Source organism: Dendronephthya gigantea, unplaced genomic scaffold (genome assembly GCF_004324835.1).
Source record: "Dendronephthya gigantea isolate DGI-Jeju-01 unplaced genomic scaffold, DenGig_1.0 000000F, whole genome shotgun sequence".
Lineage (NCBI taxonomy): Eukaryota > Metazoa > Cnidaria > Anthozoa > Malacalcyonacea > Nephtheidae > Dendronephthya > Dendronephthya gigantea.
In genome coordinates this window covers 2,236,475-2,262,353 of record NW_021163010.1, presented here as the reverse complement: position 1 = coordinate 2,262,353, position 25,879 = coordinate 2,236,475, and the positions used below count along the sequence as shown (strand labels likewise).

The 25,879-nt window shown below is 35.8% G+C and overlaps 3 protein-coding genes across 3 annotated transcripts in view; all 3 read right to left on the bottom strand.

Annotated features, from left to right (window-relative positions):
* Positions 1-5,408, bottom strand: part of LOC114522881 — a 64,240-nt gene extending 58,832 nt beyond the window's left edge. Inside the window, exons 1-4 of the mRNA XM_028543657.1 lie at positions 5,364-5,408; positions 4,986-5,077; positions 423-2,544; positions 140-251 (exon numbers count right to left, since the gene is read on the bottom strand). Of these exons, the coding sequence (XP_028399458.1) occupies positions 140-251; positions 423-2,532 (2,222 nt within the window). The 5' untranslated portion in view covers positions 2,533-2,544; positions 4,986-5,077; positions 5,364-5,408. The remainder of the gene's footprint in view (positions 1-139; positions 252-422; positions 2,545-4,985; positions 5,078-5,363) is intronic.
* Positions 5,409-7,224: 1,816 nt separating this feature from the next.
* Positions 7,225-9,301, bottom strand: LOC114522887. The gene is made up of 2 exons (XM_028543668.1): positions 9,050-9,301; positions 7,225-8,025 (listed from the first exon to the last, which is right to left on the bottom strand). The coding sequence occupies exons 1-2, from the start codon at positions 9,276-9,278 to the stop codon at positions 7,529-7,531; spliced, it is 726 nt and encodes a 241-aa protein (XP_028399469.1). The 5' UTR covers positions 9,279-9,301; the 3' UTR covers positions 7,225-7,528.
* Positions 9,302-14,406: 5,105 nt separating this feature from the next.
* LOC114521100 lies at positions 14,407-23,955 on the bottom strand. Its single transcript, XM_028541520.1, has 11 exons — positions 23,671-23,955; positions 18,840-20,580; positions 17,491-17,851; positions 17,291-17,371; positions 17,066-17,181; positions 16,784-16,851; positions 16,533-16,678; positions 16,323-16,448; positions 16,166-16,195; positions 15,936-16,044; positions 14,407-15,530 (listed from the first exon to the last, which is right to left on the bottom strand). Exons 2-11 carry the CDS (start codon positions 20,562-20,564, stop codon positions 15,332-15,334), a joined length of 2,961 nt encoding a protein of 986 aa, XP_028397321.1. The 5' UTR covers positions 20,565-20,580; positions 23,671-23,955; the 3' UTR covers positions 14,407-15,331.
* Between the last annotated feature and the right edge of the window lie 1,924 nt (positions 23,956-25,879).

Genomic DNA, 25,879 nt, shown 5'->3' with positions numbered 1-25,879 from the left:
CTCAAAACGTAAGGCAAACAGTAAAAATTACTTGCAATGCTATTCCAGCTTAATAAAATGTACCGAAATAACTCATAAGGCTTTCATAGGACATAAAGTCAGTATCATGTTAAAAAAAATACTTTAAACATAGGCTTACATGACTTTAACCTCCTTATCAACTTCGCCGCCAGACAGTTCAACCAAAACAACAACGAATCTGCCCGATTCGTCGACATTGTAATTACTTGCTGACAAAGAGATGGTCGCAACTGAAAATAAAAACATGATAATACTAAGCATTTTGGTCAAATTTTAAATGTCCCCAATTTGTGGCCATAAAAGATGATTGCAAAACGGCAAAACATTTTACTACACATTATAGCACTATAGATGGGATAAAACCTAATTATTTTCAAAAGTTAAATAACTATTTCACTTACAGCAATTGACCTTTGGTGCTGTTAAAAGAAGAACCAAGATTTCATGAAGGGTCATCTTCTCATACTCGCTACAAAGTCGGAAAGCGCTAACATCCTCCCAAGTTGTTCCATTAATGAAGTTCAGAAAGTTCTGATCCCAACCATAGAGGCATCCCAATTGCGGCACTGATAAACCTGTGTATTGTGCAATAACGTCGGCCACAGTCCTATTCCAGACTTGACGGAGAATTAAATCATCATTCGAAAGAAGACTTTCAAAGGGTGTGCTCTCAATGGTTATCTTTCCCTGGACGATCGGTATTATGCTTTCTCTAAAAAGTGTGTGATAATTTGGTAAAGTCATTGCATAAATATCTGCTTCATTTCGTGCAAGAAGACACGTCGCCAAGGTGTTTGTTGTAACTTTTGGTGAAAAATAGACAGGGGAAGGATTAACTCCAATTGATGGATTGCCGTCGGCCTGGTTTGTCACTGTGACATGGCTACCTGCGGCTAGGTTGACAGACAAGGCATCTGCAGCATGTGCGAAGGAGCCTTGTATAACAGAACGAACGATCCTCGACCACTCAAAAGACGGAAGGGTTGAAAGTATACGCATGTTTACAACCCCAGGAACGCCAAGTAATGAGGGCAAATCTGAAATCGAGTATCTGTCGACCAATGCATCTAGTATCATAGCATGAAGATCAACAACTGGTAAGCTAGATATTTGTGCCGAAGGTGTTCCTGTCAAGCTGACTAATTCATTGTACGTATATCCATAAGTCGCAAGCAAAAGATTTCGGAACGATGGATTGTTGATTGTCAAAAATGGAGTTAGTGTACCAGATTCATTGGTGCTCTTTAGCAATGCAATTACTTGTGGGAGAGAGCAGGTTTTGATGAACGTTGTATTTTTACCGTCTGCAGAAGCAACATGGCTCACTGAGGGAATTTCGACCCAGATACCTTCGTCTATATCTAACTGAAGAATTCCATCCATAACGAACCAACTTGAGATGTCAGTCGCAGTCATAAAAATATAGAGTGAATTTCTGTTTTCGATTGTTGTCAGGGTATTAAACTTGTTCTCTACTTCGTCCAAAGATCTTGACAGTACATAGGAAACGTTACAAGTAGGCTCTGTTGCTCCTTGACCAAAAATTGCTTTTGATACAGCAAATAATGAGTTTGACGTTATGACAGAGCACTCAGCAAAGTAACTTGAGAGAGGCACGTTGTCTATGGCGAACAGTTGAGGCTTTTCCCAATCATACAAAATTTCCAGATCTCGCAAATTGAATGCTATTGTTGAATGAGAAGCATAAAACAACATTGTTTTCGCTTCGCCTTCGGCTGACGTTAATCCAGCGAACAAATAAGCTAAATCAAGTGACCGGGTTTCAAACAAGTTCTTGCGGCTTTGAAGTAATAGAAAATTGGGAAAGAAAGTATTGGAAACATCACTAAGGGTGAAGCCAAGTAACGTAGCGACATCTGTACGAAGAAGTTCAGCCAATTCTGACACAGTTACACCAAGAATATCAGCCTTACATTTGACTGCTTCTGCAACAATCTGTGGTACGAACAATGCCCATTCACTTTCAACAAGGAATTTGGAAGACTTATTTAGTCTTTGTTCAATTACATCCATTTTAAAACAGTAAATATCTTCCAACGTTTGTACTATCAAATTATGCAAGTCAAGCACCGTGATACGATCAGGGTTACCTTTCAAATTTTCCATTGTTTTCCCAGTGACGCGTGTCATTTCACTTATCGGTAGATCCAGGCACCATCTGGTGCAATTATAAGCAAATAACAAATCAATATCCAATAATTTTCGTTCTTCTAACACAAAAATATTGCTGATTACACTGGACATTGATGAGTCGAGAACTCTGTTCAAATCATATATGACTGATAAAGTCAAATCATCATAAATTGTAGCTTTGGAATAGAGGTCTGGCTCTCTGGCGACTTCCGCATCTTTAAAATCTTCTCGAGGAATACCAACTATGGGAGCAATGGAGAGTGGGACCCTGATTGTGGTAAAGTTGGCTGATAATACCGCAGCAGGAACGAAAGAAAGGAAAAAAAGGAAACTTCGGATTATCAGGTTGGCAGTCATAATTACGGAGATCTACAAAACAGAAAGATAGTTTAGCAATCTAAAGCGCATACATGTGTGGTTGTTGCATGATAAGATGTCTCAAACTCAAAAGAAAACCAGAACTTCAGGAAGTAAAGCTATGAACCGCATTCGAGTTCGACGTAACCTATAAATGTGACGTGTACTAGGCATGACATCTGAACTGCATGACGGAATGTAAAATCGGTGTTTTTGCGAAAAATCAAATGCCGAATCAATAGTACGTTTTTGCTTAGATTGAAAAAAATTGTTTTACACCAAAAGCCTTTCAGCCAGCATTCGCCGAGCTTTTTAACAAAATTTTGTATTTAATATAGTTGTGTAGTAAAAATAGTTGTGTTAAATAACGTACGTCAAGGTGTCGTTAAGAACACAACGTATATTAAGGTGCGCTGCGAGAAGAGAGACAGAAAAACTTTGTGTTTTATATAACACACTTTTTAATAACACAACTTCTGCTCAAAGACTAACGTCACACCTTTGCACCGACATGTCGTCACTAAATAGTACAAAAAACACGTCATTCAACAGCAAGAAACCGGATAAAGAAAATCACACCGCGTGAATTACGTAATTATACAGCAGCTTAGATGGTTTTAAGCCCTTACGCGCGTATGAAAAACGCGTAAGTGGAAAGCAGCTATAAGAGGAAATCCCTGATAGACACTGTAGTATTTTTGCAAAAGAGCCCTGTAAAATCTAACGAAACCCAAATGAAACTGAAAACCAAGTACACAGATATTATTTTTCGGATTGACCTATCTGAATAGAAAGTTTATCCTAATATATGTATATATAAATATATATATATATATATATATATATATATATATATATATATATATATATATATATATATATATACATGCCTTTTATATCGGTAAACATTGCAGTTATGAAAGTTTTGTTTTATTGATAGTAAACACATCATATGGTTCCTTCTTCAACAATAACGTCTAAGTTAGGTTAATATTTTTCTTTCTTTTTTCAAGTGAAATGTTATGTTTTCTCTGCTATCTCGAAGTGGCTTTTCCAAGAAATCAAACATAGCGTTTTTGATGTTGAAAAATGCCTGCACACAAAGGTCCATCTATATTTATAGATAATTTTTTGCAACAACTCACGTATATAGACGTAATTAAGGGAGAGAGAATATTGTAGAAAAATAAGCGGCTGTTACAATTATTGTTTTCGTTTGAACGACAAAAACTAGATAGATAATATATATATTTGAAATATTATAATTAGCTTTAGTTGGTCTCAGTTTGTTTTTGATTCAAAATAATTGTACATGAATATTAAAAATCGAAATGTTTCTTTATTAACTTAAATATCACTTAATTATCTATGGCTATGCATGATTGGTTTACATTGTGCCGTGTAAAGGTTAGAGTCAAATTAGGTTAAAAATATTTCAAAACATTTGACTGAAGATAAAGATACCACAATGTATTTAAACAACATAGTTCATAACAGCTTTGCTTAATAGATAGCTTTCATTTATCTGAATGTCCTTCATTCATTGAGATAACATGAGTGGTGCGGTGAACAACAATGCATATTTTTATATAACGCCGACACGGCTTTTACCTTTGAAACACGAAGGTGATTACATAACCCCTATAAAGGCTATATTGGTTATGAAACGATCAGTTTTATATCTGATCTCCCAATGTATATATATACCTACGTGTATATTGGTTATGAAACGATCAGTTTTATATCTGATTTCCCAATTTTTTATAATTTTTTTTATATATTTTTATATTTTTTTTTATATTTTTTATCAGATTTCCCTTATATCTTTGGTATGAACGCAATGATTGACACTTCCGATAAAAATCAAGTTTACAGCTAATCCTCAGTCCTTATAGTGTGAACACAGCTCATATAAATGTAATGATACAGACAACCATCTATATAGAACGATTAAAATTCTTCAAAAAATTAGGTGGAGTCAGCTATAAATCATTTATCATATTGCATTTATCAAAAATCTATACGTTAATTGTAAATATAGTATATGAAAGCCCAGCAAATAACGTCTAGTCTGTTATTCCATAAAATTGACTTTCTTAGCGACCGATATAAGATCATTAAGCCTTTAAGGGCCGAATTATTGGGAATTGGGGTAATTTATTCGTGTACTTAAAAATATCCATACATATGATATTATACTTTATATAAGCGTACATTTCTTAAACATAATTTATAAGTCTATAAACATATCAAAATACTTAAGTTATTGCTATAAGATAGTCGTCCTTGTTATAGATATGAAAAACTATACAGCGTGCAACTGATTCCGTGATAATCATCAAAGATAATTACCATGAATGCATGACTATCGTGGTGTATCCGAAGTGCATGTATTTAATGATATTATGTTATCAAGCAAAGTGACTTGAGAAAATTTAACTGGCTGAAATTACCTGAAGGCGACCTGCGCCAAGTCAGATAGTCGACTGATGAATAACTGCTTGTAAGCTCAATATGACTTGGTCGTTTGGGCTGGATACAAAATCTGAAAATAAATAAAAACGTTAATCATGCTTCAATATCCAGCGTATATAAAGCTTTAGCAGCTTACAAACTACATACAATAACCACAACAACGAAGAGCAAAAGCAAGCGGTATGTAAGTCAAACAGTTATCTATGACGGCAACACATCGATTGTATACAAAAAGAATTAGAGTTGGATCTTGAGCGATAAACTAAAGTTCTGATTCTATATCTCTACTTCAACTGGCTAATTCATAAGCCGAAGTTATGGTATTTTCGATCTAGAAATAACTAATGTTTTCATACCTAAGATTTGTGACTTGAGATTCGCGATCCACACAGAATGCCAAACTGGCAAACAAATTGAGTGAGCGCACGAATGATTTCAGTATGACAAAAATTAGGCACCCTGGGTGCACATTGAATGGCATGTTGATTACTGTGTAGTTCACGCGAATGCAGGCATTCAAATTTGTAAAACAAATTGAATATCAGTTGTATAAATTGCTTAAGCTATTGACCATTTACTTGGCTTCAAAAATAGTATAAGCAAACTATAAATACCGCAACATTCACAGTAATTTGCCCATAATAAAACACATTGAAGGGAATGTGTAAAGGGACATGTTTCTGATAAATTTTATCAACATTTAGTATACTGCAGAATGTATTCTTTTAACAAAGTTATGAAATTGCCTCGTGAAATTCCAAAGGCAGAGTGATATAGAATAGAATTCTCAATTTCTAAGCAAATTATCATTTTATAGAAAATCCAGAATGCATATATAGAATGTTCCAAAGCTATAAGTTGCCATGAAACTGCAGACATCATGCTGAGTATGGCTTATGATGAAATCGATTTATTCAGTATTTTAAATGAGGGGTTTTAATTCTACTTGAGTTGTTCGTGTTAAAGCGACTGGAAGCGTTACAAATGTTCGTCTGACATTAAAATATGTGAAACCTTGAATGATATATGAATGAAAACAATATCTTCGAGAGATCTATATATGCATGAGTTGTGGACACGTAGGTGTTTAAAATAAAATAGTTTGAGCTGTTGGTGGTATCTCATAAACTGAAACATATTTTTGAACAGTCGTAATAGGTTGAAATAAATTTCTGACGATTCATGATCACGGTGCAGTAGCCTAAATATATTGTGACATAAATTAGAGTATAGCTATAGCGGAGCTAATTACATTGCTTAAAGCCCCGAACTTGAAATTTCTAGCACAGTTGTGCGAGATAAAAATATATCCGTCTAGTCAGGAATGTTCAAACGGTCATACTCGATCGACTTGATTATAAAATTATACCGAATTATCGATTAGAAAGAAATGAGGACTTCGCTCTCCCTTTAACGAATCTATTGGTTGTTTTATAAGCTATATAGGCTTGATTTTTATACTAAAGTAATAATAACAAAATGCATTAAAACGGTGCGACTCGCTTGAAACAAAAATCATCAGCTAATTAACGGTATAAGGTTAGACAGAAGCGTGAATTCCTATCTACCAATCAAAAGTCTAAATCTATAGGTCTTTGTGACCAATTATTCAAAGTCTTTACTGAGCCATTCCAACATTTTTCACCCATGCACTCAGGTTTAATTTTGAGGGATGTCAATTTGTAAAGAGTTTTCTAAAGAAAACGTTAGCAGATCGTATAGAGCTGGAGTAGAATCGCATTGCAAGTTGCAAGAAAAGTTGCAGTGTAACATCGCCTTTAAACGTGTCGATTGGCCAGCAAAGCTGCAGTAATCGACATGTTATTGACTGGCAGTGATGCCTAGTAATGGAGGACGGTGATGCCTAATGCGAAATGCGTGCTTGAAATGTTTCGACTTAAAGTGGGCTCTTGAACAGGGTGTCTAAAAAAACGAAAACTATTGAAATCACTCATTGTTAAAATTTGAATGCCGTGTTAACAAATTTTAGCCCAAAAATTTGAAATTGTGAATATGATTAAATTTAAATTAGCCTTGTTATTGTTTCGAAAGAAAATGGTACAGATGACCGCGGAACAACGAGTGTTTATTGTGATAAATTATACGCGTACCCAAAGTACAACGGAAGTGCGAGACGCTTTTCGACAAAGGTTGACAAAGGACAAATTGTAAATATTGTTAATAAATATTTTTGCGTACAAACAAATTTTACTGTATCATGCATAAAAATGCCTATGGCAAACATTTATACACTTGTGCATGGGTCCCAACAGAAATATTGCAACACCGACACGTTAGAGAATTAAGATAGACAGGATTCTCGGATTAATTGCAAGATTACATGTAAGATGGTTATTAAAAGGTATAAAATCAAGTAGGATATGCTTGCTTTCTGTGGTGTTTTAAACGGCACTCATTTTGGGACCGCATTTCCCACTATAGGATAATAGCTTGATATAGTTCTGGTTCGTATTAGGTATAACTTTTTTATTTGACAGTACGGTCTCTCGTATCACCAAAACTACTTTGTTTGTCTCTGCATGTGTATCAAACTTTGATAATATGCATCGATGGGAACTCTTTTCGAACTGTCTAATTGTGCATATTCTGCCATTTCCTCATAATCACCTTTAGAACAGTCCTCTTCACCTTCCTTTTTAAGTACAGCACCAGAACCACTCCCGTAGTCTCCGTGTTTTAAACTTTGATAATTTGCATTAATAGAAGCTCTTCTGAGTTTGTCGAGTTGTGCATATTCTGTTGGCTCCTCGTAATCGCTCTCAGATTTGGGCACCGATGGCAGTTCTTCCCTTTGTTGAGTTTCACCGTCAAATGCAGGATTTTTAATTTCGCCGATGTTTTGCTCCTTGTCCCGTGGCGACATTCTTCGATAGCGAAAGCAAGCAACAATCACGATTACTGTTACCAAGACAACCACAGCTGCCACCACGGCTCCAATAATGACTCCTGTGTCACTGTCTGGGGATGAAGATGGATTCGATGAACCTGGGTCTAGCCCTTGGGCAAAAAATGAGTTGTTATTGTGAAATATGTATTTCGTTAAACTTAACTGTAGGAGTTTTTCATGGCATGATTACTTGAAAGTACTCTGCAGAGGTTTTTTGATTGTCATATCATAAAACAAGTGGCAGGCGTATGGGATGGAGAAAGAGAGGGCAGGTCAGGAAAACAAATCCTTTGCCATATATATATATATATATATATAATTATATATATATATATATATATATATATATTGATATTTATTTTTAAAAAGGGATAAACCGGTCGAATTTATGACTTGTGACCGAGTCTGTGTCTTTTCATACACATAATTGACCGATGAAATTAGCTAGCGCTTAAGGTGGTGTTTTTAGTGCAATAACCAAGCACACCTATTGAAAGGCAAAATGTGATACATTTTTTTCATGATGACCAAAATTCAATTCAACAAAAATTGTTTGTGCATAGGACTTAGCTAGATATAATTTATGAAGGGAGGCGCAAATTCGTTCATTGTAAATAATAATAATTCTATTGTATATAGTGTTTTTTTACTATTAGTTTTTGTTTTCTTATTATCTTCTTATTCCAAGAAATTATTTTCTTGAAACGAGGATCAGATAAGGCAAGCTTTCCTATTTTAAGAAATGTTTGGGGTATTGCTCAAGATTATTTTTCTCATATTGAGAATTTCAGAAGTTAAGATAATCTTTCTTATATCTAGAAATTATTTTCTCAGTTTAAGAAAAAAATTACAATTCATAAGAATATAATTTCTTGTGTTAAAATCTGTAAATCTGTGGGCTGACTACTTTCTTATTTTAAGAAATTACTTTCTAAACGAGATTTTATATCCTAGAGTTAGAAAAAATTCTCAGTTTAAGAAAAATTTTCTTTACATAAGAAAAAAATTCTTAAGATAACATATATTTTCTCGATAAGAAAATGATTTTTGCTTTGTGGGTATTGATAACTTTTCTCATGCACAATGTTGGCAGCTACTATTTAAAAGGATTATTTTTACTTAATCTGTACTCACCTGGTTTTTGAACGCTGGATGTTATTGTTTCAGTCTTTGTTGTAGTTGGATTAACGAGCGATATGCTGGATATTAATGTTGTCGATATGCCGGTCGGTGATGCCGGTAGAACGGAGGTTGACAAGTACAGACTGGAGTTTTGGACACGTGCTTCAATTGGTGCAGTTGAATGGGACGGAATGTTTGAAGAGTATGGAACTTGGTTTACTGCAGTGCTGGTTGGGAACATGCTTGTTGTTAACGGATATTTTGTGAGTGACATTTTGTGGGTAATAACAAGAGTTGAAGTAGGTAACATGGGTGTTGCGAGAAGTGTGCTCGATATTGTACGCTGGAAAACGTGGTACTTTCTCTTCTACGTGTCTGAATAACAAAAGAAATCATATGTCGAATTTAGAGATTCATCGCCAATCGTTGGTCTCACACTTATGTTACTTTGAATTGATTTATTTGATAATTTTGATAAAGAATGTTCTTTTGTGTGTAAAAGCGTGTGTAGCAGTGATGTGTTCGTGTACATTTTACCTCCAGCAACATAATCGAGGTGGGGTAAACTGTTGCATTTATTTTCGTCGACAGCTTCGATGTTGTAACTGAATACAGTCGTATGACGTTTGTAGCAATGTACTTGGATGAAATGACCTTGTTTGTTTGTTTTGGAAACCTAATGTGTCTGTTGAAGAAGTTCCATTTTTATTACCACTGTCTTCAGTCACTGTTTTGAAGATATTTATTGGTAAATGTTTGCTAGATAAATTCGTGGCAAATGGGGTAGTTGACATATATTCAGTTGGACGATGTTTCGAACTATTTTGAGCAACACTGGTTTGATTGTCTGTTGTGTCACTAGAGTAACTTGGGGACAAAGGTTTCGAAAAAGAAACTGCTTCTTATTCTTTTAAAATGGAAATACTTGTTTGAATTGTTTTGATAGTAGCGTTACTCGCAAACCTTACTGAAGGTGAAATTGGATGACTCATGACTGTATTTGTAACGTGTGATGTTGTAAAAATTTTTGAATAAGTAAGGCTCGTTGTATCTTCTGAATTATTAAAGAAGTTGCCTTGGTCTAGTGTAGATTTCAGAAAACGTGAATTATGTGTATTCGAGATATTGTAATTTGATGTAGGCTGCATCTTTATTTTAGCAGTTAAAATGAAGGACGTGCTCAGATTTGCTGTGGCTAGTGTTGTTGTTCCTGTCTGTCTGGGCAAGATTGTTTTTTCTATTGCATTGGAGGTTCGTGTTGAAATGTTTGTACTTGTTGGGTAGTTGTCCTCTGTTGTTAAAACACGTGATGGAGTGAATAATAATGATGTTGTTATTAATGATGTTAATATGTAATGACTAACCACTTCACGATCAAACGAGCCATTACGCTTCAGATGTACAATGATTTCAATGATATCTTGAAAAGACTTGGTTTTTAGGTATGAACTTGAATATGTTGTGATTGCCGTGATATTGTTTATTGATAACTGCGAGATAAGTTTTTCAGTTTCAGATGACACATTCAGCATGCGGTAGTTAATCGGAAATGACGCGTCGGTCAGTTGATTGACCAACATAGAGATCGAGGAGTGTAATGACAGTTGTTTTTGTTTGGAATGTTTTGATTCTAGATAGTTCAAAGACTTCCTTTCCCGAATTTCTCTCAGCACTTCGAAAGATTTACAAGGAATATCCCCTTTCTGACCTACAGTAAGGCGTGCCAAGGCGAGAAGAACATAGTTAAGCGTATTGATTTTGCATACGTCATTTGCTTCTTCAAGAGTAAATATGGAGGAAAATAGATAATCGTTTGAGGTCCATTCATATAAAACTCCCAGTTGGTGTTCAGTGAAGTTTGTGCGACTGTAGATGACGTTAAAAACACTTTCATTCAGAGTGTTTATTTTGTTCAAACCTTGATCTTGAAGGATAGCAGACAAATTGGTAGCCTCCATCAATTCCTTTTGTTGTGATAACGGATCTATAACTGTCTCTAGTGTATTCATCATTACGGTGATTGTAAACTCTTGAATATCCGAATATGAGATGTTAATCAGTGCTGAAAGGATATCAGTCTCCACTGACATAGCTTCTGCAGAGTTTTGGAAAGATTCTGAGATGATTATGGTTTTAAATGGTTCCCATTTATGGGTGCAAGAAAGAAGCATTTTTGGATCAAAACTTGAATCTTTTTCACTGATTTCATTTGCATTTACCCGGAGAGTCTTCAGCGCACTGTTTGTAAAGAGATTTAATACGTCTTTCATCATCATAGCGTTTATATTCGACAATTCTGTGTTGCTAATTCTTGCCAGGAATGTGGGGGTAATGTTAAATGTTTGATAGAGACGTATTATTACATTCTCACTATACTCAGGTAGCTTCTCCAACAACTTTGTTGTATTGTACAAGTACATGTCAACCTCGTTCAATGTGAATTTTTGTATTTGAGACACCGTTTTTCCAATCATCTCAGCTAAATAACACGTTGTCAAATTTAAAGCTTCATTTCTATCCGCAATCACGTTTTCAACGATAATTCCAACCACTTTGATCCATATCTTCTCATCCGCTGCAAGGTAGGCCATTTTTCCAAGCCCTAGTTTGTTCCTAATGTTATCACTTTTAAACTGATATCGTTTTCCCAAAACTTTCATAGCATTTTCTTGTATTTTGGAAATAACTGTTTGCCCATTGATATCTAGGAGTTCTCCATTCGATGCATTTAAGATGCTCTTCACACTTATCGTATAAGACCAGTTGCTTTTTGTTGGGTATTTTAGATCACTCAGGTTCACCGGCTTAGAAACATGAGAGGAGGCAAACGTTAGGAAAACAATTTTGATTTTTTTGCTTATCGTTTCTTCAACAGATTCTTCTGCATTTTTAGCCACATCAATTGGTGTGACTTTAGAATAGAAGTCTTTATCCTGATTATAAAAGAATTTTTCTGTTTCGTCTACTTTGTAGGGATCCTGTATCAGAGCATTGATGGCAACTGGAATGTCATATGTGTCCTTGCATGTGATATGCCATGCAAGAGATAGCAGCACAAGGAAACCGGCGATAATTCCACCAATATTCATTTTACTTGCCTTAGGTCTGTTGAGAATAATAATATTTGTGTATAGGAACAACTATTTGTGCAAATATTAATCTGCATTAATATAACCACATCATGCATGCACTGCATGATATATATTGATTAAAAAATAATTTAATTTTCAAGAGCAATTTTCACGCACGTTTTGCACGAACATTCGGCATTGCGTGTATATTATTTTCAATTAAAAAGAAAAAATCGTCCATTCTATCCAATTTATTTATATCTTTTAATTTATGTTATTTTAAATTGTTTTTACTTACCAATGAATCTTAGCCTTAGGCCTAGGTGTGTTGGTCGAGAGAACATTGCATGATCATGCATGCTGGTGATTTTTTCGCGAATCTCTTACAAGGCCGTAGCTAGAAGCTTAATTGGGGGGGGGGGGTGTTATTCATGAATTCATCTTATGCCCGACTGATTTCTTTTGTACGCTATTGTTCCTGCGGTAGATAAACATGAATATATGAATATAACCCCCCCCCCCCCCAATTAAGCGGTCTAGCTACCGCCCTGATCCCGTAAATCGGTTCGGTTGTCTGCTGTCCCTGCATATGCTCAGATCCCGTAGAATAATAAATTTAGTATAATCTCTCAGATTATTGCTGTTACTGACAGTAGCGTGTATATAAGTGATGTTATTATATACTACTTGTCTAAGTTTTGTTTTCGTAGCGTTTCATTGGTCGAGAGCGAATCACGCGAGAGTGACGAAATTTTGATGTCGCCAGGGCGACCCCCTGCTGAGTGAGATAACGTGTTATCTCGTGGGAAATAACAACTTTTATCCATTTGAGATTATGTCTTTTATGAATAGATATTTCGTTGTTTACCGTGTAGTTTGGTAAAAACCAAACTACAAGGTACCACTTGTCAAAGAAAAACCAAACTACATGGTAAACAACGAAATATCTATTCATAAAAGACATAATTTCAAATAGATAAAAGTTGTTATTTCCCACGAGATAACACGTTATCTCACTCTGCAGGGGGTCGCGCTGGCGACATCAAAATTTTGTCACTATAATATATACTAGAAGTATAATCAAAGATTGTAGCAAGTGCGTTCGGTAATCAGATTTCTCATCGTTAAAAACTGCAAGATAGATTCCTGATGCTTTGATAAGAATCCTCACTGATATTTCAAACACTTCAAAATCAAAATAATTCCTATAACTTCTTAATGAAACAGGCGAATTCGAAAGCCCAATTGCCCGGTCCTAACTCCTAAACAACAACAAAATACGGAAAGCACGTGAAATTAGGAAGCGACACGAAATCCTGCAGGCGAAGGAAACGCAAAAATGCCACACAAAAATCTCAAAACGACCTGGCATCCAGCCGTGACGTCACGATTAGGAAGCGTTCTTCGTCGAATGCAATAAATAATATAACATAAAAAACTTATTTACTGAGAACGCAGAAAACATTATGTTTTGTGGATCCTCGACCATCGATATTTCACAAGGCGAAGCCGAGGGAAATATCGACAGGTCTCGGGTCCACAAAACATAATGTTTCCTTCGTTCGCAGTAAATAAGTGTTAATTATTTTTTCTTTCATGTATGCCAATAAGTTGAATCGCAAACACGAGACGGGATTAAATTGGCTAAAATTGATACATGCCTGGTAAGAAATAAAAAGAAATATACGAACGCGCGTGTAAAGGATCGCTGGCAATATGCTTACTAATTCTAGTAGTGATTGCATGCAAATTTTGAAAAACATTTCTTACAAGGAAGTGCGTGCATGGCTATAGCTGTGATTTTGTTCCCCGCAAGATTTGTTGTCTCAAGACAAGTTATCGTAATGTCGGTTCAAAATATAGAACGTAATAAACGTTTATTAATATAAAGGAAAGAAACAGCACATGTCAAGCGGTGATGAAGCCCAAATCTACCGAACATTTTCAGAAATATAATTGTGGTATGATATAATTGTGTTTGGTTCAACTAAACAATTAAGCACCATGCAGTTTAGTTGTATAAACGAATTTATAATCATTGAAATATACTCATCTTTTCTCTCCGTTGAAGACCAGTCCGATTCAGTCGTGCATATATGCGTTGCATGCTTTCACGTATTTTCCAAAATCGACCGTTTTAGAAAGCATTTACAGACGCTGATAGTGTTTATGCAATATGGCATGAATTCTCGTAAAGGTTGATATAGTTAATACGCAACACTAATGCAAGATGAGAAGACTTGTTTACCAGCAAAGTATATTAGAAATCAATATATTTTACCTTATGTCATCCAAAGTTGAACCTTAACGCAATCATATGTACAGTATACATCATTGTCCATCTGGACATAAATAGAAACCGTCAATGTATATTTTAACATGCGGAATAAAAGCCAGATGCTGCCTGTATTTCCTTCCTTGTTGTGTAGTCCGAAGTAGACCTATAATGACCTGAAATTATCAGGAAACTTTCTATTTAAGGAATTTTTAATTACATTATTGTACCATATAGAACAAAAAAGTTAAAAAAAGTCTTGTCTGCATGAATTGCATGCACTTTTGCATATTCGCCATGATCAAAAGTGGAAAAATAAATATGTTTGTGTCTAATTCTTTGAAGAATAATTTCTGTGGAAACACTGTCGGTTTATTGTTCTAAACAACCACGCAGTCCTAGTCTTATAAGCCGGCATACAGAGGCCGTTTCACATGGTCAATATGACGTCGCCGTCATTAATAGCAGGCACATATTAATTCCCACAAGGACGGATTTCTGGTTGTTTTCATCTTAACTAAGGGCCTGATTATCAGGCTAATATTAAATTGAACATGTAATTTGACTCTCCTTGCATGGGAGAGGCATTGGGTAATTAAAACCAAAGTCGGTAATAACTGAAAATTTGTCATGCAAGTGATGCAACCTGAGGCATCCACGATTTCAATGTTGTGTTCTGCTCAGAGTCGGTAGTGGAAAACCTAGGAGAGAGGACCGCACATTAGCACGGCGAACGTCAACCAGTGCAATGCAAGTACTTGCAGCTATGTTTAACGTGCATTTCAAAGACTTGTTTGTAGCTATATATATTTCTATGATGATTGCAATATTTCTATGTTGATGATTGCAATAGTATTCATGCTTATTTACACTGCAACCGTTTTTGTTCATGGCCTATTTTCTCGCACAAATCACCAAAGTTAAGATAATGCGCCTTTTTTCTGTATTTTACGATTTCTGCAATTCTAATTCTTTCTTGTCTTCAGGGGTTGGATTAAATGTGACCATGTTGAGTTGAGGGCCGTGTCTGTTCACAATACCAAAGCCATCCGCAAGGTCTGCTTCTGATTCTGGTGTCTGTGCAAGATATGGCGTTGATCGAGGATACATGTTGATTCCACCATGGTGAAAATCTAAAACTTGAGGCCTGTATTGAAGAATTTATGCTCAGTTACTCGTTTTAAAAAGGTCAGTACGTACGTCTATGAAATTATAGTAAGACTACCTAAGCCTTGGTTCAGGAGATCGGCAAATAATGTCAGTTTTGTCTCGATCTATTGGTAATAGTGTAAAATTGGTTTTGCGAAATTTATGGTAAAGTGGTTCGACAGACCGATCTTACCCATTATGACGTTTCACAGCTTCATTTAACCACTAAGGTAAAGCCCTGCTTTGTGAATATTACTATAGTCCTGTACAGTGCTGGCATAGAAGTGGTAGTAGTACAGTAGCTATAGATGTTTATTTATTAGAATCATGTTTCACAAGACTGGTGCAGTAATTTCTCTCTGTACGTGCATGCATGACCGGGAAAAGGAAACAAATTGTTTACCTTTGTTTCTTCTTATGTTTCTTCTCACAGTAGATTATTACGACAATAAGGAAGATAATTAATACAACCATAATTGCGATAACTACATATATTATCCACGGTACGTCTTCTATGGCGAAAGAAATGTATAAAATATTAGAGATATAGAATGCAAAAGTTATGTGAGGAATTGCAGCTGTAAAATGTAAGCGTATATTAGACCTACATGGGCACAACGGCTTTTAACTTACCCTTGTCGTTTGGTTTTCTCGTATTGGCCACTGTAAAAGATAGAATAAATATAAAAAAATACAGATTAGTTTATCAAACATGTTTGTTTCTCGATATAGCCAGGCCACTCATACATGTCTTGTTTTCTTGTTTTCTTCTAACGTATTACGCTCCTACCTCGACATGAACTGCCATCCCCAGTTGAACCTTTAGGACAGATACATACATAGGATCCCAGCGTGTTGTTACACGTAGCTGTTTTATAACACTTCGTTGCCTTTCCTGTGGAACACTCGTCATAATCTATACGAGAGGATTAAGAATAAAATGACTGTGTAAAATTAAAATGACTTGGTTGAAATTTTTAGCATTACGAAGCCAACGTACCTTCAACAGCAATGCTGCTATTGTCAATTGTAAAATTAGTATCCTGGGCATTTCTGAACACTTGTTCGATATCCTCCACAGTAGAACTTGACAAGTCTAATTTGCTATCAAATGATAGCTTGTAATGCACAATTATGCTTCCTGACCTACAGGGAAATTTGAGTATGTCAGTTTTCTTTTTTAGTGCATGTGGATCCATTGATAATAACTGAACCATGAAATGCAGAAATACATTTAGTACAAATACTTACTCAAATCGTAAGACCTCAGAACCAAGAAACGTAGATTTGTATTGAGAACGTTTGCAGATTGAATCGATCTATATTTGAAAGATATACATGGGAAAACATGTATTATTCCCATGGCCTTTACTACACTTTGTAATTATCTATTGCTAAAAAGTGGTTTTGTTCTTTGAATGATCTTTAGTATATAATTGACACCTTATGTCTTGTGCCTTACACCTTATGCCTTATATACCTGCTAACATGCATGAATGTGATCCAAATGAAATTATATCGAGAAATTCTTACCAGTATTTCAACTTGAATTGAGAATTTCTTGAAAGCTTCCGAGGTTTTATCCGTCAACTGTACAGTAAAGTTAGCGCCACTTGTGATCCTCAATCTTCCTTCTAGATTTTTTGCATCTGTTGAGAAACGTAATGAAAAAAATATGTGAATCTGGTTTATGTATAGAATATTTCCCTCAAATGTGTGGGTATTGATAACTTTTATATATATTGGAAATCAACCTACCTTTACATGTCATTGAGACTGTATTCTGGTTATCTAAGATGCACAATTCGCCAGTTTTGCATTCGGGTTGACACTTTGAGCCTGAAATGATAAAATATGTTACGTTCTTGCATATGGCGAAACGAGCAAATGGTATGGCTCCTATTTTAGCCAATGTTGGCTGTATTTAAAAGGATTATTCTTACTCAATTTGTACTCACCTGATTTTTGAATGCTGGATGTTATTGTTTCAGTCTTTGTTGTAGTTGGTTTAACGAGCGATATGCTGGATATTAATGTTGTCGATATGCCGGTCGGTGATGCCGGTAGAACGGAGGTTGACAAGTACAGACTGGAGTTTTGGACACGTGGTTCAATTGGTGCAGTTGAATGGGACGGAATGTTTGAAGAGTATGCAACTTGGTTTACTGCAGTGCTGGTTGGGAACATGCTTGTTGTTGACGGATATTTTGTGAGTGACATTTTGTCGGCAATAACAAGAGTTGAAGTAGGTAACATAGGTGGTGCGAGAAGTGTGCTCGATTGTACGCTGGAAAGCGTGGTACTTTCTCTTCCACGTGTCTGAATAACAAGAGAAATCATATGTCGAATTTAGAGATTCATCGCCAATCGTTGGCCTCACACTTATGTTACTTTGAATTGATTTATTTGATAATTTTGATAAAGAATGTTCTTTTGTGTGTAAAAGCGTGTGTAACAGTGATGTGTTCGTGTGCATTTTACTTCCAGTAACATAATTCGAGGTGGGGTAAACTGTTGCATTTATTTTCGTCGATAGCTTCCATGTTGTAACTGAATACAGTCGTGCAACGTTTGTAGCAATGTACTTGGATGAAATGACCTTGTTTGTTTGTTTTGTCATGAAACCTACTGTGTCTGTTGAAGAAGTTCCATTTTTATTACCACTGTCTTCAGTCACTGTTTTGAAGATATTTATTGGTAAATGTTTGCTAGATAAATTCGTGGCAATTGGGGTAGTTGACATATATTCCGTTGGGCGATGTTTTGAACTATTTTGAGCAACGCTGGTTTGATTGTCTGTTGTGTCACTAGAGTAACTTGGGGACAAAGGTCTCGAAAAAGAAACTGATTCTTTTAAAATGGAAATACTTGTTTGAAATGTTTTGATAGTAGCGTTACTTGCAAACCTTATTGAAGGTGAAATTGGATGACTCATGATGGTATTTGTAATGTGTGATGTTGCGGAAATTTTTGAATAAGTAAGGCTCGTTGTATCTTCTGAATTATTAAAGAAGTTGCCTTGGTCTAGTGTAGATTTCAGAAAACGTGAATTGTGTGTATTCGAGATATTGTAATTTGATGTAGGCTGCATATTTCTTTTAGCAGTTGAAATGAAGGACGTGTTCAGATTTGCTGTGGCTAGTGTTGTTGTTCCTGTCTGTCTGGGCAAGATTGTTGTTTCTATTGCATTGGAGGTTCGTGTTGAAATGCTTGTACTTGTTGGGTAGTTGTCCTCTGTTGTTAAAATACGCGATGGAGTGAATAATAATGATGTTGTTAATAATGATGTTAATATGTAATGACTAACCACTTCACGATCAAACGAGCCATTACGCTTCAGATGTACAATGATTTCAATGATATCTTGAAAAGACTTGGTTTTTAGGTATGAACTTGAATATGTTGTGATTGCCGTGATATTGTTTATTGATAACTGCGAGATAAGTTTTTCAGTTTCAGATGACACATTCAGCACGCGGTAGTTAATCGCAAATGACGCGTCGGTCAGTTGATTGACCAACATAGAGATCGAGGAGTGTAATGACAGTTGTTTTTGTTTGGAATGTTTTGATTCTAGATAGTTCAAAGACTTCCTTCTCCAAATTTCTCTCAGCATTTCGAAAGATTTACAAGGAATAACCCCGTCCTGACCTACAGTAAGGCGTGCCAAGGCGAGAAGAACATAGTTAAGCGTATTGATTTTGCATACATCATTTGTTTCTTCAAGAGTAAACATGGAGGAAAATAGATAATCGTTTGAGGTCCATTCATATAAAATTCCCAGTTGGTGTTCGGTGAAGTTTGTGCGACTGTAGATAACGTTAAAAACACTTTCATTCAGAGTGTTTATTTTGTCCGAGCCTTGATCTTGAAGGATAGCAGACAAATTGGTAGCCTCCATCAATTCCTTTTGTTGTGATAACGGATCTATAACTGTCTCTAGTGTATTCATCATTACGGTGATTGTAAACTCTTGAATATCCGAATATGAGATGTTAATCAGTGCTGAAAGGATATCAGTCTCCACTGACATAGCTTCTGCAGAGTTTTGGAAAGATTCTGATATGATTATGGTTTTAAATGGTTCCCATTTATCGGTGCAAGAAAGAAGCATTTTTGGATCAAAACTTGAATCTTTTTCACTGATTTCATTTGCATTGACCCGGAGAGACTTTAGCACACTGTTTGTAAAGAGATTTAATACGTCTTTCATCATCATAGCGTTTATCTTTGACAATTCTGTGTTGCTAATTCTTGCCAGGAATGTGGGCATAATATTAAATGTTTGATAAAGACGTATTATTACATTGTCACTATACTCAGGTAGCTTCTCCAACAACTTTGTTGTATTGTACAAGTACATGTCAACCTCGTTCAATGTGAATTTTTGTATTTGGGACACCGTTTTTCCAATCATCTCAGCTAAATAACACGTTGTCAAATTTAAAGCTTCATTTCTATCCGCAGTCACGTTTTCAACGATAATTCCAACCACTTTGATCCATATCTTCTCATCCGCTGCAAGGTAGGCCATTTTTCCAAGCCCTAGCTTGTTCCTAATGTTATCACTTTTAAACTGATATCGTTTTCCCAAAACTTTCATAGCATTTTCTTGTATTTTGGAAATAACTGTTTGCCCATTGATATCTACGAGTTCTCCATTCGATGCATTTAAGATGCTCTTCACACTTATCGTATAAGACCAGTTGCTTTTTGTTGTGTATTTTAGATCCTTCAGGCTCAACGGATTTCCAACATGAGAGGAGGCAAACGTTAGGAAAACAATTTTGATTTTTTTGCTTATCGTATCTTCAACAGATAGTTCTAAAGATTTAGCCACATCAAATGGTGTGACTTTAGAATAGAAGTCTTTATCCTGATCATAAAAGAATTTTTCTGTTTCGTCTACTTTGTCGGGATCCTGTATCAGAGCATTGATGGCAACTGGAATGTCATATGTGTCCTTGCATGTGATATGCCATGCAAGAGATAGCAGCACAAGGAAACCGGCGATAATTCCACCAATATTCATTTTACTTGCCTTAGGTCTGTTGAGAATAATAATATTTGTGTATAGGAACAACTATTTGTGCAAATATTAATCTGCATTAATATAACCACATCATGCATGCACTGCATGATATATATTGATTATAAAATAATTTAATTTTCAAGAGCAATTTTCACGCACGTTTTGCACGAACATTCGGCATTGCGTGTATATTATTTTCAATTAAAAAGAAAAAATCGTCCATTCTATCCAATTTATTTATATCTTTTAATTTATGTTATTTTAAATTGTTTTTACTTACCAATGAGTCTTAGTCTTAGGCCTAGGTGTGTTGGTCGAAAGAACATTGCATGATCATGCATGTTGGTGAATTTTTCGCGTATCCAGTACAAGGCCGTAGCTAGAAGCTTAATTGGGGGGGGGGGTTGTTATTCATGAATTCATCTTATGCCCGACTGATTTCTTTTGTACGCTATTGTTCCTGCGGTAGATAAACATGAATATATGAATATAACCCCCCTCCCCAATTAAGCGGTCTAGCTACCGCCCTGATCCCGTAAATCGGTTCGGTTGTTTGCTGTCCCTGCATATGCTCAGATCCCGTAGAATAATAAATTTAGTCTAATCTCTCAGATTATAGTTGTTACTGACAGTAGCGTGTATATAAGTGATGTTATTGTATACTACCTGTCTAACGCCTGTATTCTAAAAGCTCACTCACACTCAAACTCATTGAGTGGGAGATCTTAATCTGCTCATAACGTTTCAATGGCGGTATTTCCAGCCGAATAGGGGCTTGATTTTCAGTGATTTACCTTATATCTTTCCATCTATTAAGAAAAAACTTTCTCATTGATTAGCATTAACGAAATTTATATGTCACACTCAATGAGTATGAGTGTGAGTGAGCTTTTTGAATACAGCCTTAGTTTTGTTTTCGTAGCGTTTCATTGGTCGAGAGCGGATCACGCGAGAGTGACGAAATTTTGATCTCGCCAGGGCGACCCCCTGGTGAGTGAGATAACGTGTTATCTCGTGGGAAATAACAACTTTTATCCATTTGAAATTATGTCTTTTATGAATAGATATTTCGTTGTTTACCGTGTAGTTTGGTAAAAATCAAACTACAACGTACCACTTGTCAAAGAAAAACCAAACTACAAGGTAAACAACGAAATATCTATTCATAAAAGACATAATTTCAAATGGATAAAAGTTGTTATTTCCCACGAGATAACACGTTATCTCACTCTGCAGGGTGTCGCGCTGGCGACATCAAAATTTCGTCACTATAATATATACTAGAAGTATAATCAAAGATTGTAGCAAGTGCGTTCGGTAATCAGATTTCTCATCGTTAAAACACTGCAAGATAGATTCCTGATGCTTTGATAAGAATCCTCACTGATATTTCAAACACTTCAAAATCAAAATAATTCCTATAACTTCTTAATGAAACAGGCGAATACGAAAGCCCAATTGCCCGGTCCTAACTCCTAAACAACAACAAAATAGGGTAGGGCGTAAAATTAGGAAGCGACACGAAATCCTGCAGGCGAAAGAAACGCAAAAATGCCACACAAAAATCTCAAAACGACCTGGCATCCAGCCATGACGTCACGATTAGGAAGCGTTCTTCGTCGAACGCAATAAATAATATAATAACATAAAAAACTTATTTACTGAGAACTCAGAAAACATGGACAGGTCTCGGGTCCACAAAACATAATGTTTTCTTCGTTCGCAGTAAATAAGTGTTAATTATTTTTTCTTTCATGCATGCCAATAATTAAGTTGAATCGCAAACACGAGATGGAATTAAATTGGCTAAAATTGATACATGCCTGGTAAGAAATAAAAAGAAATATACGAACGCGCGTGTAAAGGATCGCTGGCAATATGCTTACTAATTCTAGTAGTGATTGCATGCAAATTTTGAAAAACAATTCTTACAAGGAAGTGCGTGCATGGCTATAGCTGTGATTTTGTTTTCCCGCTTAAGATTTGTTGTCTCAAGACAAGTTATCGTAATGTTGGTTCAAAATGTAGAACGTAATAAACGTTTATTAATATAAAGGAAAGAAACAGCACACATGTCAAGCAATGATGAAGCCCAAATCTACCGAACATTTTCAGAAATATAATTGTGGTATGTTATAATTGTTCTTGGATCATGGACTTGGACTAAACAACTAAGCACCACGCAGTTTAGTTGTATAAACGAATTTATTCAATGAAATATACTCATCTTTACTCTTCGTTGAAGATCAATCCGATTCAGTCGTGCATATATACGTTACATGCTTTCACGTATTTTCCAAAATCGACCGTTTAAGAAAGCATTTACTGACGCGGATAGTGTTCATGCAATATGGATGACTTCTCGTAGAAGTTGATATAGGTAATACGCAACACTGATACAAAATAAGAAGACTTGTTTACCGATTTGTTCGAACAAACTTGTCGTTTCTTGATCCATATTAAAAGGTATGTATTGAAAATAATCGATAAAATATCAGCCATCAGTGAAGACGCGTTACACAATAGCGAAGAAAATTTGAAAAGGCGCGCTTCTTAAGCCGGTTTTCCACTAGCGATATTTTTCGCGCGAAGCGACATTTTACTTTTGTTCCAGAGCTCTCAACTGCAACCATCTGGAACAAATTGCTCAAATACAAAGGAATAAAGTCGCTTCGCGCGAAGAATATCGCTAGTAGAAAACCGGCTTTACCCACAACACAGTTTAAGAATATAAACGTGCTTCGCGCGTGCGCATAACTATGCGGGACAAGAATTCCTGCGAGTTCCACAACTGTATATCCTTAAAAAAAACTGTGCCCACAATGCTTTTAGCGTTCTTTCGTGGAACCGCGCGATCACGCGCGATATGTCGCGCACACGACGTTATGTTGCAATCAATGCTCCTTTCCATGATAATCAAAATTCAAAATATCAATCTTTGACTTTTGCATTGTAAATCTTACTTTTAGTATATCAAATATTATTGCACATGGGTAGTGAATTAAATCTATGAACACCTTGGTTTGGTTCGGGCTGGATACTGAATCTGAAGAACAATAAAGAACGGCTAATACGCAACTTAATTAAAAGCCAAAACACAACTTACATAATACACAATATCTGTTATACCAGTGACGTATCGTTTGGACGGAATTGAGTAGTGAAATTCGTCTCAAAATAGAGAAGTATATTTTTCTGTAGAACAGCAGCCACAAAACACAGACTGTGGAGTAGAAAAATTTTCCAGGATGTTCGTCTTGCCAGATCCGTCTAGGTGATGATCCGTGTTTGTATAAGTCGAGGAGATAAACAAAGAATTATAGCCGAGTCTTTATAGCGACCAACTTCAGTCCTGTTTGACTTCACCAAGCAGGCATATATACCTATGAAATTTTTGAAATACCAAGATTTTTATACCTGAGCGAGTTTTGGCGAGTTAGGAGCGAGATGATCAACAACGTAGATTAAATCGATGTTTTCAGTATAATATGACAAACATTTGGCTCCCCGCAGAAGTATATTGAATAGAATTAATGATCACTGACTGCAGTTCATGCAAAACTATTGTTCATCGGCTTCATCCTTTCTTTGGGATTCGCCTATATGTACCGTTCAAAAAAGTACCCTCGGCCTCAAATGAAATCATTCTTTTGTTGTTAAAGGTACTTTTTTGAAGACACACTGTATATTATCGGGATATACATATATTCGCGGTGTACCTAAAAGCTTATAAATAAACCCAATTGCATGTCTTACTCGATGATGACATTTTAGAATTTTATATTCGGCGGTAATTTGCCTCCTCCCTCTTCTGAGCATAAATATTTGTAGTTCTGTTTTATAGACATATGTATTAATGAATATCAATTTTAATAATTTTCATTATTATAAGGCAAGCGTCACTTCCGGTGAAATGGAGCTCAGCGATTGGCTGAGAACGAGATGAAAAACAGAGAAATTCTGAATGAAAAAGGCACAAAGAAATGCTCAAGAGAAAATTTAATTGCTTTTGAAATTAATAAGACGTCTCCAGACAGTTTAGATAAACTAAATAATTCAATATATTTTTTTTGTTTTTATCAAATGCGTACCAGGTCACTAATACGAACTCACGCATTTCTTGCAATATAATAAACGTTTTATTAACCTCGCTTGCTCGGTCTTTACCGAGGAATATCGGACCTCGATCTTTTTGTACAAACCTCGCGCTCTTTGAGCTAGGTCTGTTCAAAAAGACCTCGGTCCGATATTTCTCGGTAAGGACCTTGCGCTCGGTTGATACGAAGTTATTAGTTAATAAAAATAAACCAGCCAGGTAGTTAACTTTTAACTATAGTTAGTGTCAGAATTGGCCAATCAGAATCGTGTATTTTCTAGTTAACTACGATTTAACTATGATAGACTATAGTTAAGAGTTTTATACAACCGGCCTCTGGAGATTGATTTTTTCCTAGCCAACAATATCCCAAAATTGCGTAATATTCACTGTTTACATGGTCAGAAAACACAGTTCGGAAAAGGCATGTATGTTTGGTATTTTCATGGGCAATAATAATTAAGCCGGCCCTTGGGGTGGGGAGGCTGGGACCGGTTGTATATGAAAGACGGATGGCATGCACTGTCCACGGATAGTGCTTTTTTCAATGGCTGTTGTTCGGTATAAGCTAGCATAGCCCTAATATTTAAATCTGTATAGTTTTATTGCTTTTCAAGGTTTCAAGCTCATTTTCGTTTTCAAGCTCGGGGCCGGAACGAAAGTTGCATGGCGCTATCCATCGGATAGTGATTTTCCAACCTTTGTTACCCAGCCTGAAAGCAATGAAAGGTTTAATCACTAATGTACTCGCGGTCTAATTAAAGCTATGTGGCGCGAAATTATTCATAAAGAGATTGAAAGAAACACTATTAGATCGATGGCGCTATCCTGCTTTCGTATAACTGGTCCCCGTGATGTATATAATATTTGATACGTCGCTCTATATAATATTATACAGTTTCATACAATAATTATCCGAAATAATTATAAGAATTATGAAAACTCAATTTCTGGAATAAATTTCTAGGGAAGATCTTCTAAATTTTTGTAACGACACCGAACAAATACAGAGTATAGTTTTACTGTGAAATAGTCTTCAAGTCTTGCATGGATATACCTTATTGACTTGTTTTGTGCATGGTTTTAGTGTTCAAATTCGTTTAACGTTTAAATTTGTACAGGAGCGGCTCCCAGAGCCAGCTGTGAGCACATTCATTGTGAGCAGATTTTATTTTTTAACAATTTTTGGTTTTGTGGGAATGAAGGAAAAACTGACTCT

Coding starts and splice junctions, on each gene's coding strand:
- LOC114521100 (XM_028541520.1), bottom strand. CDS start 20,564: ATGAATATTGGTGGAATTATCGCCGGTTTCCTTGTGCTGCTATCTCTT. Junction 17,182..17,290: donor AGTCTCAATGACATGTAAAG/GTAGGTTGATTT, acceptor GTTTCTCAACAG/ATGCAAAAAATCTAGAAGGA. Junction 16,449..16,532: donor TAGCAGCATTGCTGTTGAAG/GTACGTTGGCTT, acceptor CCTCTCGTATAG/ATTATGACGAGTGTTCCACA.
- LOC114522887 (XM_028543668.1), bottom strand. CDS start 9,278: ATGTTCCCAACCAGCACTGCAGTAAACCAAGTTCCATACTCTTCAAAC. Junction 8,026..9,049: donor ATCCAGCGTTCAAAAACCAG/GTGAGTACAGAT, acceptor TTTTTGCCCAAG/GGCTAGACCCAGGTTCATCG.